The 19483-nt window shown below is 44.3% G+C and overlaps 2 protein-coding genes across 7 annotated transcripts in view; one reads left to right on the forward strand and one right to left on the reverse strand.

Annotated features, from left to right (window-relative positions):
• On the reverse strand, positions 1-12511 carry LOC110486831 (transcription factor E4F1). 6 transcript variants are annotated; one of them, XR_016486050.1, is made up of 14 exons: positions 12067-12511; positions 11436-11578; positions 11243-11333; positions 10835-11016; positions 10535-10655; positions 10276-10428; positions 7230-7402; positions 6702-6941; positions 4501-4661; positions 3948-4165; positions 3495-3693; positions 3025-3197; positions 2640-2723; positions 1-1334 (listed from the first exon to the last, which is right to left on the reverse strand). XR_016486050.1 is itself a non-coding variant. In XM_090197152.1 (14 exons), exons 1-14 carry the CDS (start codon positions 12362-12364, stop codon positions 966-968), a joined length of 2517 nt encoding a protein of 838 aa, XP_090053278.1. In that variant the 5' UTR covers positions 12365-12511; the 3' UTR covers positions 1-965. The 6 variants fall into 6 exon arrangements, 4 of the variants coding, with proteins under 4 accessions (XP_090053278.1, XP_090053279.1, XP_090053277.1 ...); XR_016486049.1 differs by having other exon boundaries at positions 10835-11025; XM_090197152.1 differs by having other exon boundaries at positions 4501-4615; positions 6744-6941.
• LOC149978965 (hexosaminidase D-like) overlaps positions 12247-19483 on the forward strand; it is a 21286-nt gene continuing 14049 nt past the window's right edge. Inside the window, exons 1-5 of the mRNA XM_090197154.1 lie at positions 12247-13078; positions 17270-17365; positions 17567-17825; positions 18416-18525; positions 18776-18863. Coding sequence (XP_090053280.1) covers positions 17280-17365; positions 17567-17825; positions 18416-18525; positions 18776-18863 — 543 coding nt within the window. The 5' untranslated portion in view covers positions 12247-13078; positions 17270-17279. The remainder of the gene's footprint in view (positions 13079-17269; positions 17366-17566; positions 17826-18415; positions 18526-18775; positions 18864-19483) is intronic.

Here is a 19483-nt window from a genome sequence, read left to right on the forward strand (position 1 = left end):
TACTGAAAGTAGCATTTATTCATTCCACGCAAACGTAGCCAGTCAAGTAATAGATCACAGCATTTGGCAGTAGTGAGGCGTCTGTCCGTCTACTGTAAGGGTGATGTGTAATGGAGACACATATCAGCAGTACAGTCCAACAGCATCAGATCACAGTCATATTCACTAGGCAACCAAGAGTAGAAATTGTCTAAAAAGAAATGCTCATTTAGTTTCTTCCGTTGCCAAACGTTTTAATAATGGTATGCCCTAATGAATACAATCCAGAGACTCTCACGAACAATCACTAAAGCATTTTAAGTCTATGGTCAAGCATAACAGAATATTTTATAATTAATCTGTCCAAGGTAAACAACTCCAGTCATTAGGTAGTATAATTGTTTTAATTAAGGGGGGGGGGGGGTATTTTATAAAGTTGACATCTCCTGGTGTAATGTCTAAGTGTAACAGAAACAGTGAACATTCTAAGGCTTTTGAGACTATCAAGGCAAAGGTAAGTACTTGAGCTCCTGTGACCTCGCTATAAGCTTACTGTTCGTACCTTGTGATTGGTTGAGCAGTGTTGACAACCAATGACATTACAGTTAAGTGTACTAAAATGAAGGCAGCTCCACTCCTGTCCAAGTAAAACTTACACTTCAGTCCTCCTTACTTCAGTGACTTAAGACATAATACTCTTCCAATAATTGATTGCAATCCTTACCCAATAGAAATGGACTAATACTGTCAAATAAAATGTCAAACTTTATACAAACAGAATCTTTCAACCTTATACAACGACAGTCCTCATGCAAACTGTCCATAATACAAGCTAACTCCTCAAACATAGACCAATGTTCCCATTCAAAGTCCTGAGTTCTCATAAGAAACTCTTCATAAGACATTCTGTTCTTATAAAAACACACCGTATTCATAACTCATGCAAAGTCCTGAGTTTTCATAAGACACTTCATAACACAAAGAAATCATATAATGACTGTCTGGATCTCCACCTCCTCCGATGACGTAATAACAAACTCCTCCTCCTGCTGCTGTTCCATCACCTCGACCATGTCCTCGCCCCCCGATGTTGTTACCATGGTGACCGTGCCATCGGGCGTTTCCAGTGCGCCGCCTCCTGCCAGAAGGGTTCCGTCGCTGATGGCCGAGGCCAGGGTCATGGCGACCTGCGCGGTCAGGTTCTCAGGCGTTGCTATGGTGATGGTGTCGCCACAGTCGGAGATGGATGTGCCCTCGTCCATGGAGACATTGCGCACAATGATTTGGTGGCCGCCGATGCCACCACGTGATTGGTTGACGATCTGCTGCACCACCTTCATGATGTGGTTGCCCATCTGAAAGGTGGGTAGAGCGGGGTGAGTATTGAGATGCCTTCTTAATGTCTACCTAATAGTTGATTTATCTATGCCAGGGATCATCAACTAGATTCAGCCGCGGCCTGATTTTTTCCTGAGCGGATGGTCGGGGGGCTGAAACGTAGACTGTAAATTGACCACAAAAAGTCCAAACATATGTTTGACTAAAACATAAGCATTTCAAGACCTGCTTATATTTGTATATGATCACGTGGGAATAGTTGGAAACAGATTCCTTAAATTAAAATCACTTGGAGATGGTTTCCTGGTGTTTTTACAGTCTTATGTCCAGCAATGAAAATCTTTAAACAAAATACATTTAGTTAATACCTTTTGCGAGGGGCCAAATAAAACCACCCGCCAGTTGGGGAACGAAAATAAGTTTCACTGCAATTTTGAAATGTAGACAGATCAGTTGTTGGATCTTTTTGTGTTATGATGAACTTCACAGGGTGGCGAGGGTCTTATTATTCTGATGACATGATGATCGATGCTTGACAGCCGTTTGACAAATATTCTCTCTCGTATCCATAATAATCTCATCATGTAGACTAGCCTACCTGCAATGTATCTGAGAGCTGTTGGCTAGAGCGCATATGCCAGAGGAGGCATATTTGCTCTTTAACAGTTTTTGGTAGAGTTGAAAATGAGATGAAAACACATTTAACTTTAGATTTTTATTCGGTATATGAAAAAGTAAGCCGAAAAAAATGACGTTTTGAAGGGCCTCCCGGGTGGCGCAGTGGTCTAACGCAGTGCCACCAGAGACTCTGGGTTCGAGCCCAGGCTCTGTCGCAGCTGGCCGCGACTGGGAGGTCCATGGGGCGACGCACAATTGGCCTAGCGGCGTCCGGGTTAGGGAGGGTTTGGCCGGTAGGGATATCTTTGTCTCATCGCGCACTAGCGACTCCTGTGGGCTAGGTGTACGGTATTGCGCTGTGTTAAGAAGCAGTGCGGCTTGGTTGGGTTGTGTTTCGGAGGACGCATGGTTCTCGACCTCTCCCGAGCCCGTACGGGAGTTGTAGCGATGAGAAAATAATTAGATACCACAAAATTGGAGAGAAAAAGGGGGTGGAAAAAAAGGACGTGTGCACTGATATCAGCAGCAAGTCAGTTTGGTGGAAACACCGGTGGATAATCTGCAGATTTTATATTTGCATGAAAATCTGTCACCAATTGGATGGAAACGTAGCTTTGGTCGCATGTTAAATATATGTCTATGACCAAGCAAACAGTGAACACAATTTCTTGGCTCCAGGAGAAATAGGAGAGCAGAGCACTGACCTGATTCTGGTTGTCTTGGATGAGAGTCACCTCCTCGCCCTGCCCCTCCTCCTCCTCCTCCTCCTCCTCCTCCACTCCTGGGGCCTGTGGAGAAGAGACAGGACACGTGAACTACAGAACCTTCCATACATACTGACAGCATCATTTATGAATGTGATGATGCATCTAATTTCTGTGAGAAAAACAGATGAATATTCTATTAACAACTGTGTTTACATCAGCACCTTGTCTGTGTTGGTGCCTAAAGCTCTGCCAGGTCAAGTTGAAACATTCAGTGAATTCAGCAAAAAGTCTGGATATATTACTTTCACATTTTCGGCAGTGTGAAATGGGTAATAGATCCATAAGGAGAATAACCGCCCCGCCCATCTATGAATGGTCTCACCCTAATGATGTATTCCTGGGTGTCAGCCACCACAGAGGAGAACTCCACCAGCACAGCGTGGGGGTCGTCTGACATGATGGCTGCTGTGGCCAGGCTGTCTGCAGAAACCTGCTCCTCTGAGACCAGCATGCCTTCCTCCCCAGACCCCTCCTTCTGGCCAGCATAACAGCCACCTGGACACACAAACACATCAATGTAATCCTGTGTAGTGCTATTTGGCTCTTTGCTTGTGTGTCAATTGTGGAATTGATAACATGTATAGGCTAATATGGAAAATTGACTACTTCATCAATTAAAAATCAGGGCCATTGTCAGCCTATCCAAAGTAATGTAAGTCGGGAGTACACGCATAAAGAATAGTAACACTAATATCACTGATAAGATCAATGCCAGATACATCAGATTCTATGAATCTAACATTGATCTGAATGCTATACATGACCCAGGAGACAAGTGTTAATCATCCTGACCTTTGGCACGTAAATGGCGGTTGAGGGTGCCATGCTCAGCGAAGCCCCGCCCACACTTGTGACACTTGAAGGGCTTCTCTCCGGTGTGATGGCGGATGTGGCGCACTAGAGAGCCCTTCTCCCTGAAGCCCCGCGAGCAGAACTGGCACACGTACGGCTTCTCCTGGGCGTGCGTCCGCTGGTGCACCTGCAAGGCATTCTGGGACGAAGGGGAGGGGGGAAAAAATGATTAATTAATCGACATCTGTTAGTCAACCAATTCACTTCTGACATGCGAGAAAAATGACTGAGATAACCATTCAAACGAAGAGGCACCCCGAAACTTGACTTAACATTAGCAGACTCCTGCCATTTAAGAGACTAAATAAAACGTACGAATTCAACAAAGTTGAAGAGATTATTTTGCCTGCTCACGGCCTCCTTGGTTGAAATAAAAGTTGAGTATGAACAAACCTTGGTCTTGTATCCCTTGTCACAGCTGTTGCAGTTGTACGGCCGTTCCTCCGAGTGGGCCCTCATGTGTTCCCGGACGTGTCCGATGGTCTTGTACAGCTTGCCGCACTCACCACACTTATACCGCCTCTCACTCAGGTGGACCTCCATGTGCTTCTTCAACAGGTAGCCTGTCAGGAACTCTTTCTGACACATCACACACTTGAAGGGCTTGCAGCCTGCAGAGAACACACAGATGAGCTACTGTAGGTCGTGTTCATTAGTGAACGCAACAGGTAGTCCCTCCCCTTCAGACCGGTTTCCTTGGAGACTAATGAACACGACCCAGGGAGAGAGAGACACTGGGGAGATTTGAGAAAATGTAATAAACATGGAATACATGATATAGACGTATCGGATTTTGAAACCTTGGCTGAATCCTCTTACCACCCCAATCATTAGATATCAATGGATCACCTATGGTGTGTTGACTAATGATGTAAAGAAACAACGTGTTATGCCGAGACTATCGTTAAAGGAAATCATTAAAAAGAAATGGAGACAGTGGTCTTACCGAGGTGACCTTTGACATGGAAGCGGAGGTAGTTGAGCGCCTTAAAGGAGCGACTGCAGTGAGGACACTTGTGACTTTTAGACGGCGGCAGATCCTCCTGCTTGTCAGATATGTCCTACATGGCAGGGCAAGGGACATACACCATGTTTATCAACCTCCTGCTGTAGGTGAGAGTATACATCATGTTTATCAACCTCCTGCTGTAGGTGAGAGTATACATCATGTTTATCAACCTCCTGCTGTAGGTGAGAGTATACACCATGTTTATCAACCTCCTGCTGTAGGTGAGAGTATACACCATGTTTATCAACCTCCTGCTGTAGGTGAGAGTATACAGCATGTTTATCAACCTCCTGCTGTAGGTGAGAGTATACATCATGTTTATCAACCTCCTGCTGTAGGTGAGAGTATACAGCATGTTTATCAACCTCCTGCTGTAGGTGAGAGTATACATCATGTTTATCAACCTCCTGCTGTAGGTGAGAGTATACACCATGTTTATCAACCTCCTGCTGTAGGTGAGAGTATACACCATGTTTATCAACCTCCTGCTGTAGGTGAGAGTATACAGCATGTTTATCAACCTCCTGCTGTAGGTGAGAGTATACATCATGTTTATCAACCTCCTGCTGTAGGTGAGAGTATACACCATGTTTATCAACCTCCTGCTGTAGGTGAGAGTATACACCATGTTTATCAACCTCCTGCTGTAGGTGAGAGTATACAGCATGTTTATCAACCTCCTGCTGTAGGTGAGAGAATACATCATGTTTATCAACCTCCTGCTGTAGGTGAGAGAATACATCATGTTTATCAACCTCCTGCTGTAGGTGAGAGTATACATCATGTTTATCAACCTCCTGCTGTAGGTGAGAGAATACATCATGTTTATCAACCTCCTGCTGTAGGTGAGAGTATACACCATGTTTATCAACCTCCTGCTGTAGGTGAGAGTATACATCATGTTTATCAACCTCCTGCTGTAGGTGAGAGAATACACCATGTTTATCAACCTCCTGCTGTAGGTGAGAGTATACACCATGTTTATCAACCTCCTGCTGTAGGTGAGAGTATACACCATGTTTATCAACCTCCTGCTGTAGGTGAGAGTATACATCATGTTTATCAACCTCCTGCTGTAGGTGAGAGAATACATCATGTTTATCAACCTCCTGCTGTAGGTGAGAGTATACACCATGTTTATCAACCTCCTGCTGTAGGTGAGAGTATACATCATGTTTATCAACCTCCTGCTGTAGGTGAGAGAATACATCATGTTTATCAACCTCCTGCTGTAGGTGAGAGTATACACCATGTTTATCAACCTCCTGCTGTAGGTGAGAGTATACACCATGTTTATCAACCTCCTGCTGTAGGTGAGAGAATACATCATGTTTATCAACCTCCTGCTGTAGGTGAGAGAATACATCATGTTTATCAACCTCCTGCTGTAGGTGAGAGTATACACCATGTTTATCAACCTCCTGCTGTAGGTGAGAGTATACACCATGTTTATCAACCTCCTGCTGTAGGTGAGAGAATACATCATGTTTATCAACCTCCTGCTGTAGGTGAGAGTATACACCATGTTTATCAACCTCCTGCTGTAGGTGAGAGTATACAGCATGTTTATCAACCTCCTGCTGTAGGTGAGAGTATACATCATGTTTATCAACCTCCTGCTGTAGGTGAGAGTATACATCATGTTTATCAACCTCCTGCTGTAGGTGAGAGTATACACCATGTTTATCAACCTCCTGCTGTAGGTGAGAGTATACATCATGTTTATCAACCTCCTGCTGTAGGTGAGAGAATACATCATGTTTATCAACCTCCTGCTGTAGGTGAGAGTATACATCATGTTTATCAACCTCCTGCTGTAGGTGAGAGAATACATCATGTTTATCAACCTCCTGCTGTAGGTGAGAGAATACATCATGTTTATCAACCTCCTGCTGTAGGTGAGAGTATACATCATGTTTATCAACCTCCTGCTGTAGGTGAGAGAATACACCATGTTTATCAACCTCCTGCTGTAGGTGAGAGTATACACCATGTTTATCAACCTCCTGCTGTAGGTGAGAGTATACACCATGTTTATCAACCTCCTGCTGTAGGTGAGAGTATACACCATGTTTATCAACCTCCTGCTGTAGGTGAGAGTATACACCATGTTTATCATTCCCCATTGACTAACTCACCACCATCTCCTCAGCCTCCATCTCCACACACTCCTCCATCACCTGGATCTCTGTCATCCTGCCCTCCATGTCCCTGACCTGCAGGACCTCTTTAGGCATCCCGTCCAGTGCCTGCTCCTCGGCCTCCTCCACCTCCTCAGTGACTGCCTCCAGGGCGATGCCAGAGTTGATGATGGCCTGGCAGATGAGGTTGTCCCCCTCGGCCACCAGGGCATCTGCCTGAGCCTGGTCCAATATAACCTAGGGATGGGGAACCAGACAAGAAAAGTGGGTCCAACGTGGCCCTAGGAAAAATGTGTAACATCCAAAGAGGTTATATTAAACATCAGAGATTTGAGATACAAAGGAAATGCTTGAGGGTGGGTTTCTCTATTTTCTTTCATCTGCACTGATGTGATAGAAATGGACAGGCATTCACAACATGGCCTTCACCTATCCTGTGATTTCAGATCACTACAAATTAACAGGTGTGAGAGGAGACGAGTAAGACATTTTACAGTACTGGAATGCATCCAGATCTCCACACACCTGCTGTTCCTGCCCTTCTCCCTCTACCTCCATGTGGAAGTGGACCTCGTGGATGACTTCCTGTCCTCCGCTGTCAGTCTCCACCACGCTGACCACTGCCGCCTGTGCTTCCTCTTCCTCCTGCTGCTCCACTTCCTGCTGAGCAGCCAATGAGGCGGCCTCTGCCTCTACTCCTGAAATACAAACATGACACCATCAATACCTATATATTACCCTGTCCAGCTACTTATCTACCGATAGATCAATATATTTAATCTTTCTATCCATATATTTATCTTTCCATATAGTAATCTCCCTCTTTCCATATAAACAGAAGTACACTACCGGTCAAGTTTTAGAACACCTACTCATTCAAGGGTTTTTCTTTATTTTTTACTATTTTCTACATTGTAGAATAATAGTGAAGACATCAAAACTATGCAATAACACATATGGACTCATTTAGTAACTAAAAAAAAGTGTTAAACAAATCAAAATCTATTTTACATTTGAGATTCTTGAGGTTCATGCGGTAGTCACCTGGAATGCATTTCATTTAACAGGTGTGCCTGTTAATTTGTGGAATTTCTTTCCTTCTTAATGCGTTTGAGCCAATCAGTTGTGTTGTGACAAGGTAGGGGGTATACAGAAGATAGTCCTATTTTGTAAAAGACCAAATCCATATTATGGCAAGAACAGCTCAAATTAGCAAAGAAAAAGTAATGGACTGTCATTTAAGACATGAATATCAGTCAAGGCAGAACATTTCAAGGACTTTGAAAGTTTCAAGTGCAGTCACAAAAACCATCAAGCGCTATGATTAAACTGGCTCTCATGAGGACCACCACAGGAATGGAAGACCCAAAGTCTAATGCAGAGGATAAGTTCATTAGTTACCAGCCTCAAATTGCAGCCCAAATAAATGCTTCACAGAGTTCAAGTAACAGACATCTCAACATCAACTGTTCAGAAGAGTGTGTGAATCAGGCCTTCATGGTCAAATTGCTTCAAATAAACCACTACTAAATGACACCAATAAGAAGAAGAGACTTGCTTGGGCCAAGAAATACAAGTAATAAGACCAGTGGAAATATATCCTTTGGTCTGGAGTCCAAATTGAGATGCGATGTGGGTGAACGGATGATCTCTGCATGTGTATTTCCCACAGTGAAGCATGGAGGTGGTGTTGTGGTGTGGGGGTGCTTTGCTGGTGACACTGTCAGTGATTTATTTAGAATAAGGCACACTTAACCAGCATGGCTACCACAGCATTATGCAGCGATACGCCATCCCATCTGGTTTGGGCTTAGTGGGATGATCATTTGTCCTGTTCAACAGGACACCTCCAGGCTGTGTAAGGGCTATTTTACCAAGAAGGAGAGTGATGGAGTGGTGCATCAGATGACCTGGCCTCCACAATCCCCCGACCTCAACCAAGTTGAGATGGTTTGGGATGAGCCGGACCGCAGAGTGAAGGAAATGCAGCCAACAACTGCTCAGCAGACTGTTGGAAAAGCATGCCAGGTGAAGCTGGTTGAGAGAATGCCAAGAGTGTGCAAAGATTCCATCAAGGCAAAGGGTGGCTATTCTGAAGAATGTCAAATATATTTTGATTTGTTAACACTTTTTTAGTTACTACATGATTACATATATGTGTTATGTCATAGTTTTGATGTCTTAATATTATTCTACAACATAGAAAATAGTACAAATAAAGAAAAACCCTTGAATGAGTAGTTGTTCTAAAACTTTTGACTGGTAGTGCACGTGGAAACCCCTTCAAATTAGCGGATACGCCTATTTCAGCCACACCTGTTGCTTACGGGTGTATAAAATCGAGCTTACAGCCATCCAAACTCCATAGACAAACATTGGCAGTTGAATGGCCTTACTGAAGAGCTCAGTGACTTTCAACGTGGCAGGTCAGTGACTTTTCAAATCAGTTCATCAAATTTCTGCCCTGCTAGAGCTGCCCCGGTTAACTGTAAGTGCTGTTATTGTGAAGTACAAACGTCTAGGCGCAACAACGGCTCAGCCGCGAAGTGGTAGGTCACAAGCTCACAGAACGGGACTGCCGAGTGCTGAAGCTCGTAAAAATCACCTATCCTCAGTTGCAATCCTCACTATAGAGTTCCAAACTGCTTCTGAAAGCAATGTCAGCACAATAACTGTTCATGAGTGTGTAACAGTATAACTTTAGACCATCCCCTCGCCCATACCCGGGCGCGAACCAGGGACCCTCTGCACACATCAACAACTGACACCAACGAAGCATCGTTACCCATCGCTCCACAAAAGCCGCGGCCCTTGCAGAGCAAGGGGAACCACTACTTCAAGGTCTCAGAGTAGGTGACGTCACCGATTGAAACGCTATTTAGCGCGCACCACCGCTAACTAAGCTAGCCATTTCATATCCGTTACAAGTGCTTCATGAAATGGGTTTCCATGGCCGAGCAGCAGCACACAAGGCTAAGATCACCATACACAATGCCAAGCATCGGCTGGAGTGGTGTAAAGCAGTGTAAACACGTTCTCTGGAGTGATGAATCACGTTACACCATCTGGCAGTCTGATGGAAGAATCCAGGTTTGGCGGATACCAGGAGAACACTACCTGTCAATGCATAGTGCCAAGTTTGTTGGAGGAGGAATAATGGACTGGGGCTATTGTCATGGTTTGGGCTTGGTCCCTTAGTTCCAGTGAAGGGAAATCTTAACTCTACAGCATACAATGACATTCTAGATGATTCTATGCTTCCAACTTTGCGGCAAAAGTTTGGGGAAGGCCCTTTCATGTTTCAGTATGACAATGCCCCCGTGCACAAAGAGAGGTCCCCCACAGCAATGTTCCGACATCTAGTGAAAGCCTTCCTAGAAGAGTGGAGGCCGTTATAGCAGCAAAAGGGAAACCAACTCCATATTAACGCCCATGATTTTGAAATGAGATGTTCGACAAGCAGGTGTCCACATCATTTCAGTCATGTGGTGTATGTATCCTACCATCTATCCATATATCTATCCATGCATGCATGCATGCATGATCCCTCAATCTTTTGACAGACTGCTACCTTTCTGCTGTCCGTCCTTGCTGACGAGGATCTCCTTGTACTGGTTGAAGCGGATCTTCTCAGTGCATGGGGTGATGGACTTGAGATGCCTGGTCAGAGCCCCTGACTCCCTGAAGGAGAGTCCACACAGGTTACAGTGGTACGGGCGCTCGTCTGGGGGAAGAAAGGGAGAAAGACTGATGATGGAGATAGGAAACGAAGCTGCATGTCACATGCAGCAAAATCTCATTCTGAGCCCCCCCCTTCCAGTCCACTGTACCTGTGTGACGGCGGTTGTGACGAATGAGGGAGCCTTTGGTGCGGAAGGCACTCCCACAGAGCTCGCAGGGGAAATTCTTATTCTCACTGTGGGTGATCATATGGGTTCTCAGGATGTTTGTCTAGAAAAAAGGTAGACAGAAAAATAGGTTTGTTTGATTGAGCATAAACAAGGGAAGAACAAAATCGCTGATAGTCATGATTTCAAAACTTTCTTCCAGACTAGACAAGGTAGTGACAATCTGTACAGGTTCATTCTCAGATCTATATCAACAGGAAGCACAGGTGCAGTACAACTCACCGTTTTGAATGTCTTCTCACATGTTTGGCAAATGTAGCGTCCATCTTTGTTGACCCTGTAGACTGGCTTGTCTGCACCGTCAGGGCTGTGGTCCTCGGTCCCCTCTGTTTGGACAGTTGCCTTCCCTGTGCCACCCCTCTTCCTGCGACTTCGAGAGGAGTGGCCTTCAACTTCTACCTCACCTGAGAGAACTTAAGGCTGGTTAATTCAGTCCCCTCAAATAATTTAACCCATTAACCCATTTCAACTGAGTATGAAAGTCAAAACAGGAGGAAATTGGGTTTCTGACAGAATATAAAGACTTTGCCATGAGAAGAAACCATAAATCAATCAAATAATGTCTTATCAGTTACGGACAGATGATACTGGAGGGTGCCAGAGAGCAAAAGTCAAGGAACATTGACTGACCGTTGTTGTTGGACTTGTCTGGTTCATCTGAAGACAGTCCACTTCCGTCCATTCTTGTCAAGGTAGCAGAGGTTCCATCTGGGGCAAACACCTGACCAAACACAAACGTTTTGACATATCACCCCATTCATTTATGAATTCTACAATGTAAACCGAGTAGGCACCGGGTGTACAATTGCCCGGGCAAGCCTACCTCTTGGTTGTCATCTCGGGGTTTATTGACGGGCACCTGGGGTTCCTGTGCCCGCGTGCAGTTCTGCTGAAGCTTGTGCTGGATGAATGCCTCCAGCGTACAAAACTCGGACTGGCAGCGTCCGCACTTGTGGACATCTTCATCTGCAAGTGAAATGCGTGAAAAACATGCGTACAGTCAAGAACAACACACTTAAAAATAAATTGTAAAACGTTCAATGTTGTTGTTGACTGGCTAGCTAATTAATTGACACATGCAAGTGATTGGACATTGACATAGCGAAGTTAGCTAGCTACTGTAGCAAGTGCAGCCGCCAGCTAACTTAGCTAATGTTAGCATATTTAGCAAGCCTAGCTGGCTGGCAAGGCTAAAACCGATAAGTGTAAAGTTAAACTACAATCCGAGGATGCTAACTAACTAAATCTGACCAGCGCGACCTACACTAGTTGGCTAGCTAGGTGGATAGATAGATAGCATTGACCCGATACAGCGCAAGCTAGAGTGCACCGACCTTATTTTGTCGCCTACCAAGTAAGCTAGCTAGCAGCTAAATAAATTGAATCAATTGGAGTGGGCCTACATATATGACAATAAAAATATATGACTTTTTTTGCACGTAAACTGTCTTTACCTTCATCTCCGAGAGTTGTTTGAATTGTGACGATGTTGTTGCCGTGATCCGTTTGCTCGCTCACTGTTTCTGCCGTATTATTATTTTCTACATTCATGTCGTTTGAGTTCTCCGTCTCTGTCGCAACGCTACTCGAGAGAAAACATGGCGGATTTACGACCTCGTAGTCATAACAACAAAAGTGCAATACGAGGGAAGGAGGTAGAAGAGACAAATCATAGGACGACTTGGATTTTGAATTATGCGTTTTACCAGATTTTGGTAAAAATTGGCCAACTCTAATGTCTGAAATTATCATGCGCAGGATTTAAATAAATATTATCAAGAATTTGCAAAATATTCCAGAATTGGATATATATCACGACATGTGCTCTACAATGTGAGTGTATTCCATAAAATCTATGCACCTGTCATTCTCTACAAGAGGGCAAACTTGTCCACAGCATGGCATTGATGCGATGCCTTATGATTTCCGTATTCTTTTCATTTGGAGACCCACCGTGCGGTGTGACACCCGAGCCGCGAACTGTCAAACGAATGCAACGTAACCCGATTATTGCCTGGGGTCGAATTTTTGAGACTAATTCCATGCATGAAACACAGGCACAGTAGCTATTCCAAAGATTATGATAACAATGCGCGTGCCTTATTTCCCACACGTCAAACAATACGTGGACAGATCAGATAAATGTCCATTTACTAGCCTGGATGATTTAATTATGTGAGGATGGGTGCAACTTCTCTCTACTCTAGTATATTCTGCTGCACAGAGCAGAGCGCTATCTTTTCGCAGTGCTTTTTTATTATTAAATGCTGGGTGGGTGCGTTCATTTATAGCTCGGTGTGTGTGACGAGGTACCACTAGTGTAACGCGGAAGTTCGTTGAAAGTTGTCGTGCATTTCGTGTACAGTAGACCTTCCACAACATTCGGTGTTCAAGTTCCTTTTTTTCCCCGGGAATTGTAAATGCGGAAACATTAGGACAACAAACTACATGCACGCTCTTCACTGGGTAAGGATTTATTGTAGACTACCGCCATCTACGTGTTAATCTAAATCGTCATTGAGTTGATGCGTTGACACATGTGAAGTTGGATAGTCTACTGTTCATGCAATTCATTCATATTGAACATAACAATGGCAGCACTGTAGTGGAGGCAATACGCAGGTATATGAAGTATATCCACTTTTTCCAAGTGAGAATTGCAAATAGGCTACCAATTTTTTATCCACACTGATGGATATCAAAGTAGCCTAGTATAGTGGCGGTATACACCTTAGCAATTATGTAGGCTAGTATAATAGTGAAATCATGCACAAAGTATACTACACAATCGCAAAGTACGTGAGGCATGTTCGCAGGGGCGGAGCACACATAGCCTAGTTATAACCGAATACAATCTTTCAGACAGGGGTGAAAGTACAATGAATTTATTCCCGGTACGGGACCTCCTATTTCCACTCGCAACATATTGCCAGCCTCCAAACAAACAGTGGTGAATGGAAACATACATCTATTACACAAAACACCAACAATTCTAATGACATGTGGCAATTGTATTTAGGCTAGAATGTATGCGCCCACCGCTGTCCGCGCGACTCTCGTGTGTCGTCCACTCTTCTCTGCGTTGGCAAAATGTCAGTGTGCTCGTAGAACAGCAACGCATTTTGGAGAGTAGGCTGCTCACATATTCATGCCTCTGACATGCGGTTATGATAAAAAGTGGTGTAATAGCCTACAGTTTCCTTGACATGTTGTTTTAATTATTGTGATAGGCTCATGTTTGACCGGTACTGGTACGGCGTAACCCCTCTATTTATTTTGCCTGGACACGGTACTGGACCGCATTACTTTCACCCCTCTTTCAGGCAGCAAGAGCGCGCAGCCGCTTGGAGCAGCTCACAGAAGAACGACATCGGTAGCGGGCCATTTCCTGGTTGCAATTTATTTAATTGTGTTCAGTTAATGTGACAAAACAAGCAAGTATAGTGTACAGCATGGATGAGCAACTTTGATAGGGGTGGAAGCCACACAAAAACGGACCTCATCAAGAGGGGCCGCAGTGGCTCGTGGGTCTGCTTACCTACATCCATATTCCTTACATTTAAGAACGGGAAATATAGCAAAAGTGCACATAGAACAGATCTACCACTCCTTAGACAGTCTTTTGATGAGAATGACAGATCTATAACCATATTTCTATGTGAATTTGATGGGTCACCCAAAACATTACATATTGCAGCTTTAATAGAAAATGACTGAAAAGTGAAAATCACCCAGTAAAATTCTACTTGAGTAAAAGTTCAAATTGACTTAAGTACAGTGATGGAAAAGGTACTAAACTGTCATACTTAAGTAAAAGTCAATGCTATAGGCCTACATCAAATTCCTTATAGAGCAGTGGTTCACAAACTTTTTATAGTCCCGTACGTACCCCTTCAAACATTCAACCTCCAGCTGTGGACCCCCTCTAGCACCAGGGTCAGCAGTACCCCCTCTAGCACCAGGGTCAGCTGTACCCCCTCTAGCAACAGGGTCAGCTGTACCCCCTCTAGCACCAGGGTCAGCTGTACCCCCTCTAGCACCAGGGTCAGCTGTACCCCCTCTAGCACCAGGGTCAGCTGTACCCCCTCTAGCACCAGGGTCAGCTGTACCCCCTCTAGCACCAGGGTCAGCTGTAACCCCTCTAGCACCAGGGTCAGCAGTACCCCCCTCTAGCACCAGGGTCAGCAGTACCCCCTCTAGCACCAGGGTCAGCTGTACCCCCTCTAGCACCAGGGTCAGCTGTAACCCCTCTAGCACCAGGGTCAGCAGTACCCCCCTCTAGCACCAGGGTCAGCAGTACCCCCTCTAGCACCAGGGTCAGCTGTACCCCCTCTAGCACCAGGGTCAGCAGTACCCCCTCTAGCACCAGGGTCAGCAGTACCCCCTCTAGCACCAGGGTCAGCAGTACCCCCTCTAGCACCAGGGTCAGCTGTACCCCCTCTAGCACCAGGGTCAGCAGTACCCGCTCTAGCACCAGGGTCAGCTGTACCCCCTCTAGCACCAGGGTCAGCTGTACCCCCTCTAGCACCAGTGTCAGCTGTAACCCCTCTAGCACCAGGGTCAGCTGTAACCCCTCTAGCACCAGGGTCAGCTGTACCCCATCTAGCACCAGGGTCAGCTGTACCCCCTCTAGCACCAGGGTCAGCTCACTCTCAAATGTTGTTTTTTGCCATCATTGTAAGCCTTCCACCCACACACACCATACAATACATTTATTAAACATAAGAATGAGTGTGAGTTTTTGTCACAACCCAGCTCATGTGAAGTGACAAAGAGCTCTTATAGGACCAGGGCACAAATAATAATATTATAATAATGAATAATTTTGCTCTTTATTTAGCCATCTTACATATAAAACCCTATTTGTTCATCAACAATTGTGAATAACTCACCACAGGTTAATGAGAAGGGTGTGCTTGAAAAGATGCACATAACTCTGCAATGTTGGGTTGTATTGGAGAGTCTCAGTCTTAAATCATTTTCCACACACAGTCTGTGCCTGTATTTAGTTTTCATGCTAGTGAGGGCTGAGAATCCACTCTCACATAGGTACGTGGTTGCAAAGGGCATCAGTGTCTTAACAGCGCAATTTGCCAAGGCCAGAAACTCTAAGCGCAGCCCTATCCAGAAATCTGGCAGTGTCTTCTGATTAAATACATTTTTCACAGAACCGCTTGTTGCAATTTCGATGAGGCTCTCTTGTTCAGATATCGGTAAGTGGACTGGAGACAGGGCATTAAAGGGATAACTAATCCAGTTGTTTGTGTCGTCCGTTTCGGGAAAGTACCTGCGGAAATGCTCTCACTCAGATGCTTCACTATATCACATTTGACATTGTCCGTAAGCTTGAGTTCATTTTCACACAAAAAAATCATATAATGATGGAAAGACCTGTGTGTTGTCCTTGTTAATGCAGACAGAAAAGAGCTCCAACTTCTTAATCATAGCCTGAATTTTGTCCCGCACATTGAATATAGTTTTGGAGAGTCCCTGTAATCCTAGATTCAGATCAATCAGGCAAGAAAAAACATCACTCAGATAGGACAGTCGTGTGAGAAACTCATCATCATGCAAGCGGTCAGACAAGTGAAAATTATGGGCAGTAAAGAAAACTTTAAGCTCGTCTCGCAATTTTAAAAAACGTGTCAATACATTGCCCCTTGATCACCAGTGTATGTTGTAAAAGCGTTACATGGTCACAGCCCATATTTTTTAAAATTTCAACTTTACTTAACTAATCAAGTCAGTTCAGGACAAATTCTTATTTACAATGATGGCATACTGGGGAACAGTGGGTTAACAGTGGGTTAACAGTGGGTTAACAGTGGGTTAACTGTGGGTTAACTGTGGGTTAACAGTGGGTTAACAGTGGGTTAACAGTGGGTTAACAGTGGGTTAACTGTGTGTTAACAGTGGGTTAACAGTGGGTTAACAGTGGGTTAACAGTGGGTTAACAGTGGGTTAACTGTGGGTTAACTGTGGGTTAACAGTGGGTTAACAGTGGGTTAACAGTGGGTTAACTGTGGGTTAACAGTGGGTTAACAGTGGGTTAACAGTGGGTTAACTGTGGGTTAACAGTGGGTTAACAGTGGGTTAACTGTGGGTTAACAGTGGGTTAACAGTGGGTTAACAGTGGGTTAACTGTGGGTTAACTGTGGGTTAACTGTGGGTTAACAGTAGGTTAACAGTGGGTTAACAGTGGGTTAACTGTGGGTTAACAGTGGGTTAACAGTGGGTTAACTGTGGGTTAACTGCCTTGTTCAGAAGCAGAACAACAGATTTCTATTTTGTCAGCTCGGGGATTGAATTCAGCAACCTTTCGGTTACTGGCCCAACGCTCTAACCACTAAGCTACCTGCCGCCCCAAAGTAATGCATAATGCAGAAAATACATGATAGTTCAGGGGCCTTGCTTTAACAACGTTAACCATTTTCACTGTAGTGTCTAAAACATCTTTCAAGCTGTCAGGCATTCCCTTGGCAGCAAGAGCCTCTCAGTGGATGCTGCAGTGTACCCAAGTGGCGTCGGGAGCAACTTCTTGCACGCGCGTTACCACTCCACTATGTCTCCCTGTCATGGCTTTTGCGTATTTGACTGCCATGTGGGTATTATTAAAAACTTGAACTTGAAATACTATTTTCTATTTCTTTCTGTCAGCGGAAGCACCATGGTAACAAAAAGGCAGGCCCTCAGAGCTGTTGTACTTTGTCTGGTGCTTGTTGCTGCTGTCAAACTTCTGCTTTCGGAATACAGGTGAGACATCCTACCATGGGCACAATCCTCATTCAGTGAGGTGTTTGTAGACTTAAATTATATAATATTGTGTTTTTCTTGGCCTCTTGGGTCAGCCGTTCGGTCTGTGTGCTGAGATTATTTTATTAAAACTTTCTCAAGCCTTTATTAGTCTTCAGAAGAACATTAAAAAAGTTACTGTTTAAATCTGTCTTGTTCCAGAACTGAAAGGAAACAGAAGTTGGCCACCATGGATCCTGGCTCATTTTGGCATCAGGGGCCAAAGGTGAAGGAGGCTGTTACTGTACACAAGTCAGAGGATATAAACTCTTTGTTTAACTGGGCCCAGAAACCAGAGGTTCCAGAGCCTCCAGTAAAAGAAGAAGCAGGCACAGCACCTCTGGAAACCAGCAAAGGCCCTGCAAGAATAGTGCACCTGGATCTGAAAGGTGCTGCACCCAAAGTCAAATACATGAAGCAGGTGAGAAAAGTTCTCTCCTTGAGGTGGATCCCCCAAAAATGTTATTTGCAGGGCCTCACTCTGGATAAGAGCGTCTTCTAAATGACTAAAATGTAAATGTATTCTTTATAAGGTGTATCCCTTTCCTGCAGTCAAATGACCGAGTGACCTGATGGGTGGAATGTTGTTCATATCATTTAATAATTAATAAACATAAAAAATCCAGTGTTTCTATGTCAAACGGCTTTGTTATATTTCAGTGTTCTGTGATGTACGTATATAAAGTGTCAAATTTGGATGCAAACTCCCAACGTAATACATTTCAACTCTATATCTGACATGGTACAGGTGTCTTCTTTTTTGAAGTCCGTAACCATGTGTGTGAGGTGTATACTTTTGTTTCAAAGTTGAATTGTTTAAGACTACAAAGAAACACTCTGTGTAACCCTGATTTAGCCCACTGCAGTAAAAGGTTTTAAGATGTATATTTTAATGGAGATACTGGCATATGGGTAGTCTTGATGATATAGTATAGCATTAGAATTGAAAAACATGCAGTATAACAGCTGTATCTACCAGAACCAAAGTCATTGTGACGGTTTCCATTCCAGATCTTCCCCCTCTTCTCCTCTCTGGGTGCTGATGGTGTTCTGCTAGAGTACGAGGACATGTTTCCCTATCATGGAAACCTGACGATTCTCAGGTCACCGTATGCCTACAGGTGAGCACCAGATGGTGATGTCTCAGTCAATTTATGATTGATAGGAAAAAACTAGGGCCTGGAGTTTTCCTTGTCAGATCGCATGTCACAAGAGAAACTCCTGACCCTGGTGATAAAACTAAGTCAGAACTAGGATGGACAATTCATAGAGACCTGTATTACCGTTCTATTGGATTATTGGTGTTCTATTTAAATATGTGTCACAATGATGAACAGTCTGCTGTATATCTCTGTGTTCTCTGTTAAACAGTATGGAAGATATAGAGGAGATAAAGAGCCTAGCCAAACTCAACAAGCTGGAACTGATTCCTTTAGTGCAAGTGTTTGGACACCTCGAGGTAAGTCAGGGATACTGTATCAGTGATGTAGTGGGGGAAGAAATAGGTGGTTACGCTGTTCACAGTGAGTAAAGTAATGCTCCCTATACTTTCAATGCATCTCGTTGGCTGGCCCTCGCTTCATACTCGTCGCCAAACCCACTGGCTCCAGGTCATCTACAAGACCCTGCTAGGTAAAGTCCCCCCTTATCTCAGCTCACTGGTCACCATAGCAGCACCCACCTGTAGCACGCGCTCCAGCAGGTATATCTCTGGTCACCCCCAAAACCAATTCTTCCTTTGGCCGCCTCTCCTTCCAGTTCTCTGTTGCCAATGACTGGAACAAACTACAAAAATCTCTGAAACTGGAAACACTTATCTCCCTCACTAGCTTTAAGCACCAGCTGTTAGAGCAGCTCACAGATTGCTGCACCTGTACATAGCCCATCTATAATTTAGCCCAAACAACTACCTCTTCCCCTACTGTATTTATTTATTTATTTTGCTCCCTTGCACCCCATTATTTCTATTTCTACTTTGCACATTCTTCCACTGCAAATCTACCATTCCAGTGTTTTACTTGCTATATTGTATTTACTTTGCCACCATGGCCTTTTTTTGCCTTTACCTTCCTTATCTCA

The sequence above is a fragment of the Oncorhynchus mykiss genome, chromosome 13, assembly GCF_057628025.1.
Source record: "Oncorhynchus mykiss isolate SJ-2025 chromosome 13, ASM5762802v1, whole genome shotgun sequence".
In the NCBI taxonomy this organism is placed as follows: domain Eukaryota; kingdom Metazoa; phylum Chordata; class Actinopteri; order Salmoniformes; family Salmonidae; genus Oncorhynchus; species Oncorhynchus mykiss.

Excerpts from the sequence above, each read along its gene's own strand:
- LOC110486831 (XM_090197150.1), bottom strand. The coding sequence starts at position 12,364 with ATGATAATTTCAGACATTAGAGTTGGCCAATTTTTACCAAAATCTGGT. Across the intron at positions 11,334-11,435 it reads CCCGAGATGACAACCAAGAG|GTGTTTGCCCCAGATGGAAC; the intron begins GTAGGCTTGCCC and ends GTGTTTGGTCAG. Across the intron at positions 3,198-3,494 it reads CCGCCATTTACGTGCCAAAG|GTGGCTGTTATGCTGGCCAG; the intron begins GTCAGGATGATT and ends TTGTGTGTCCAG.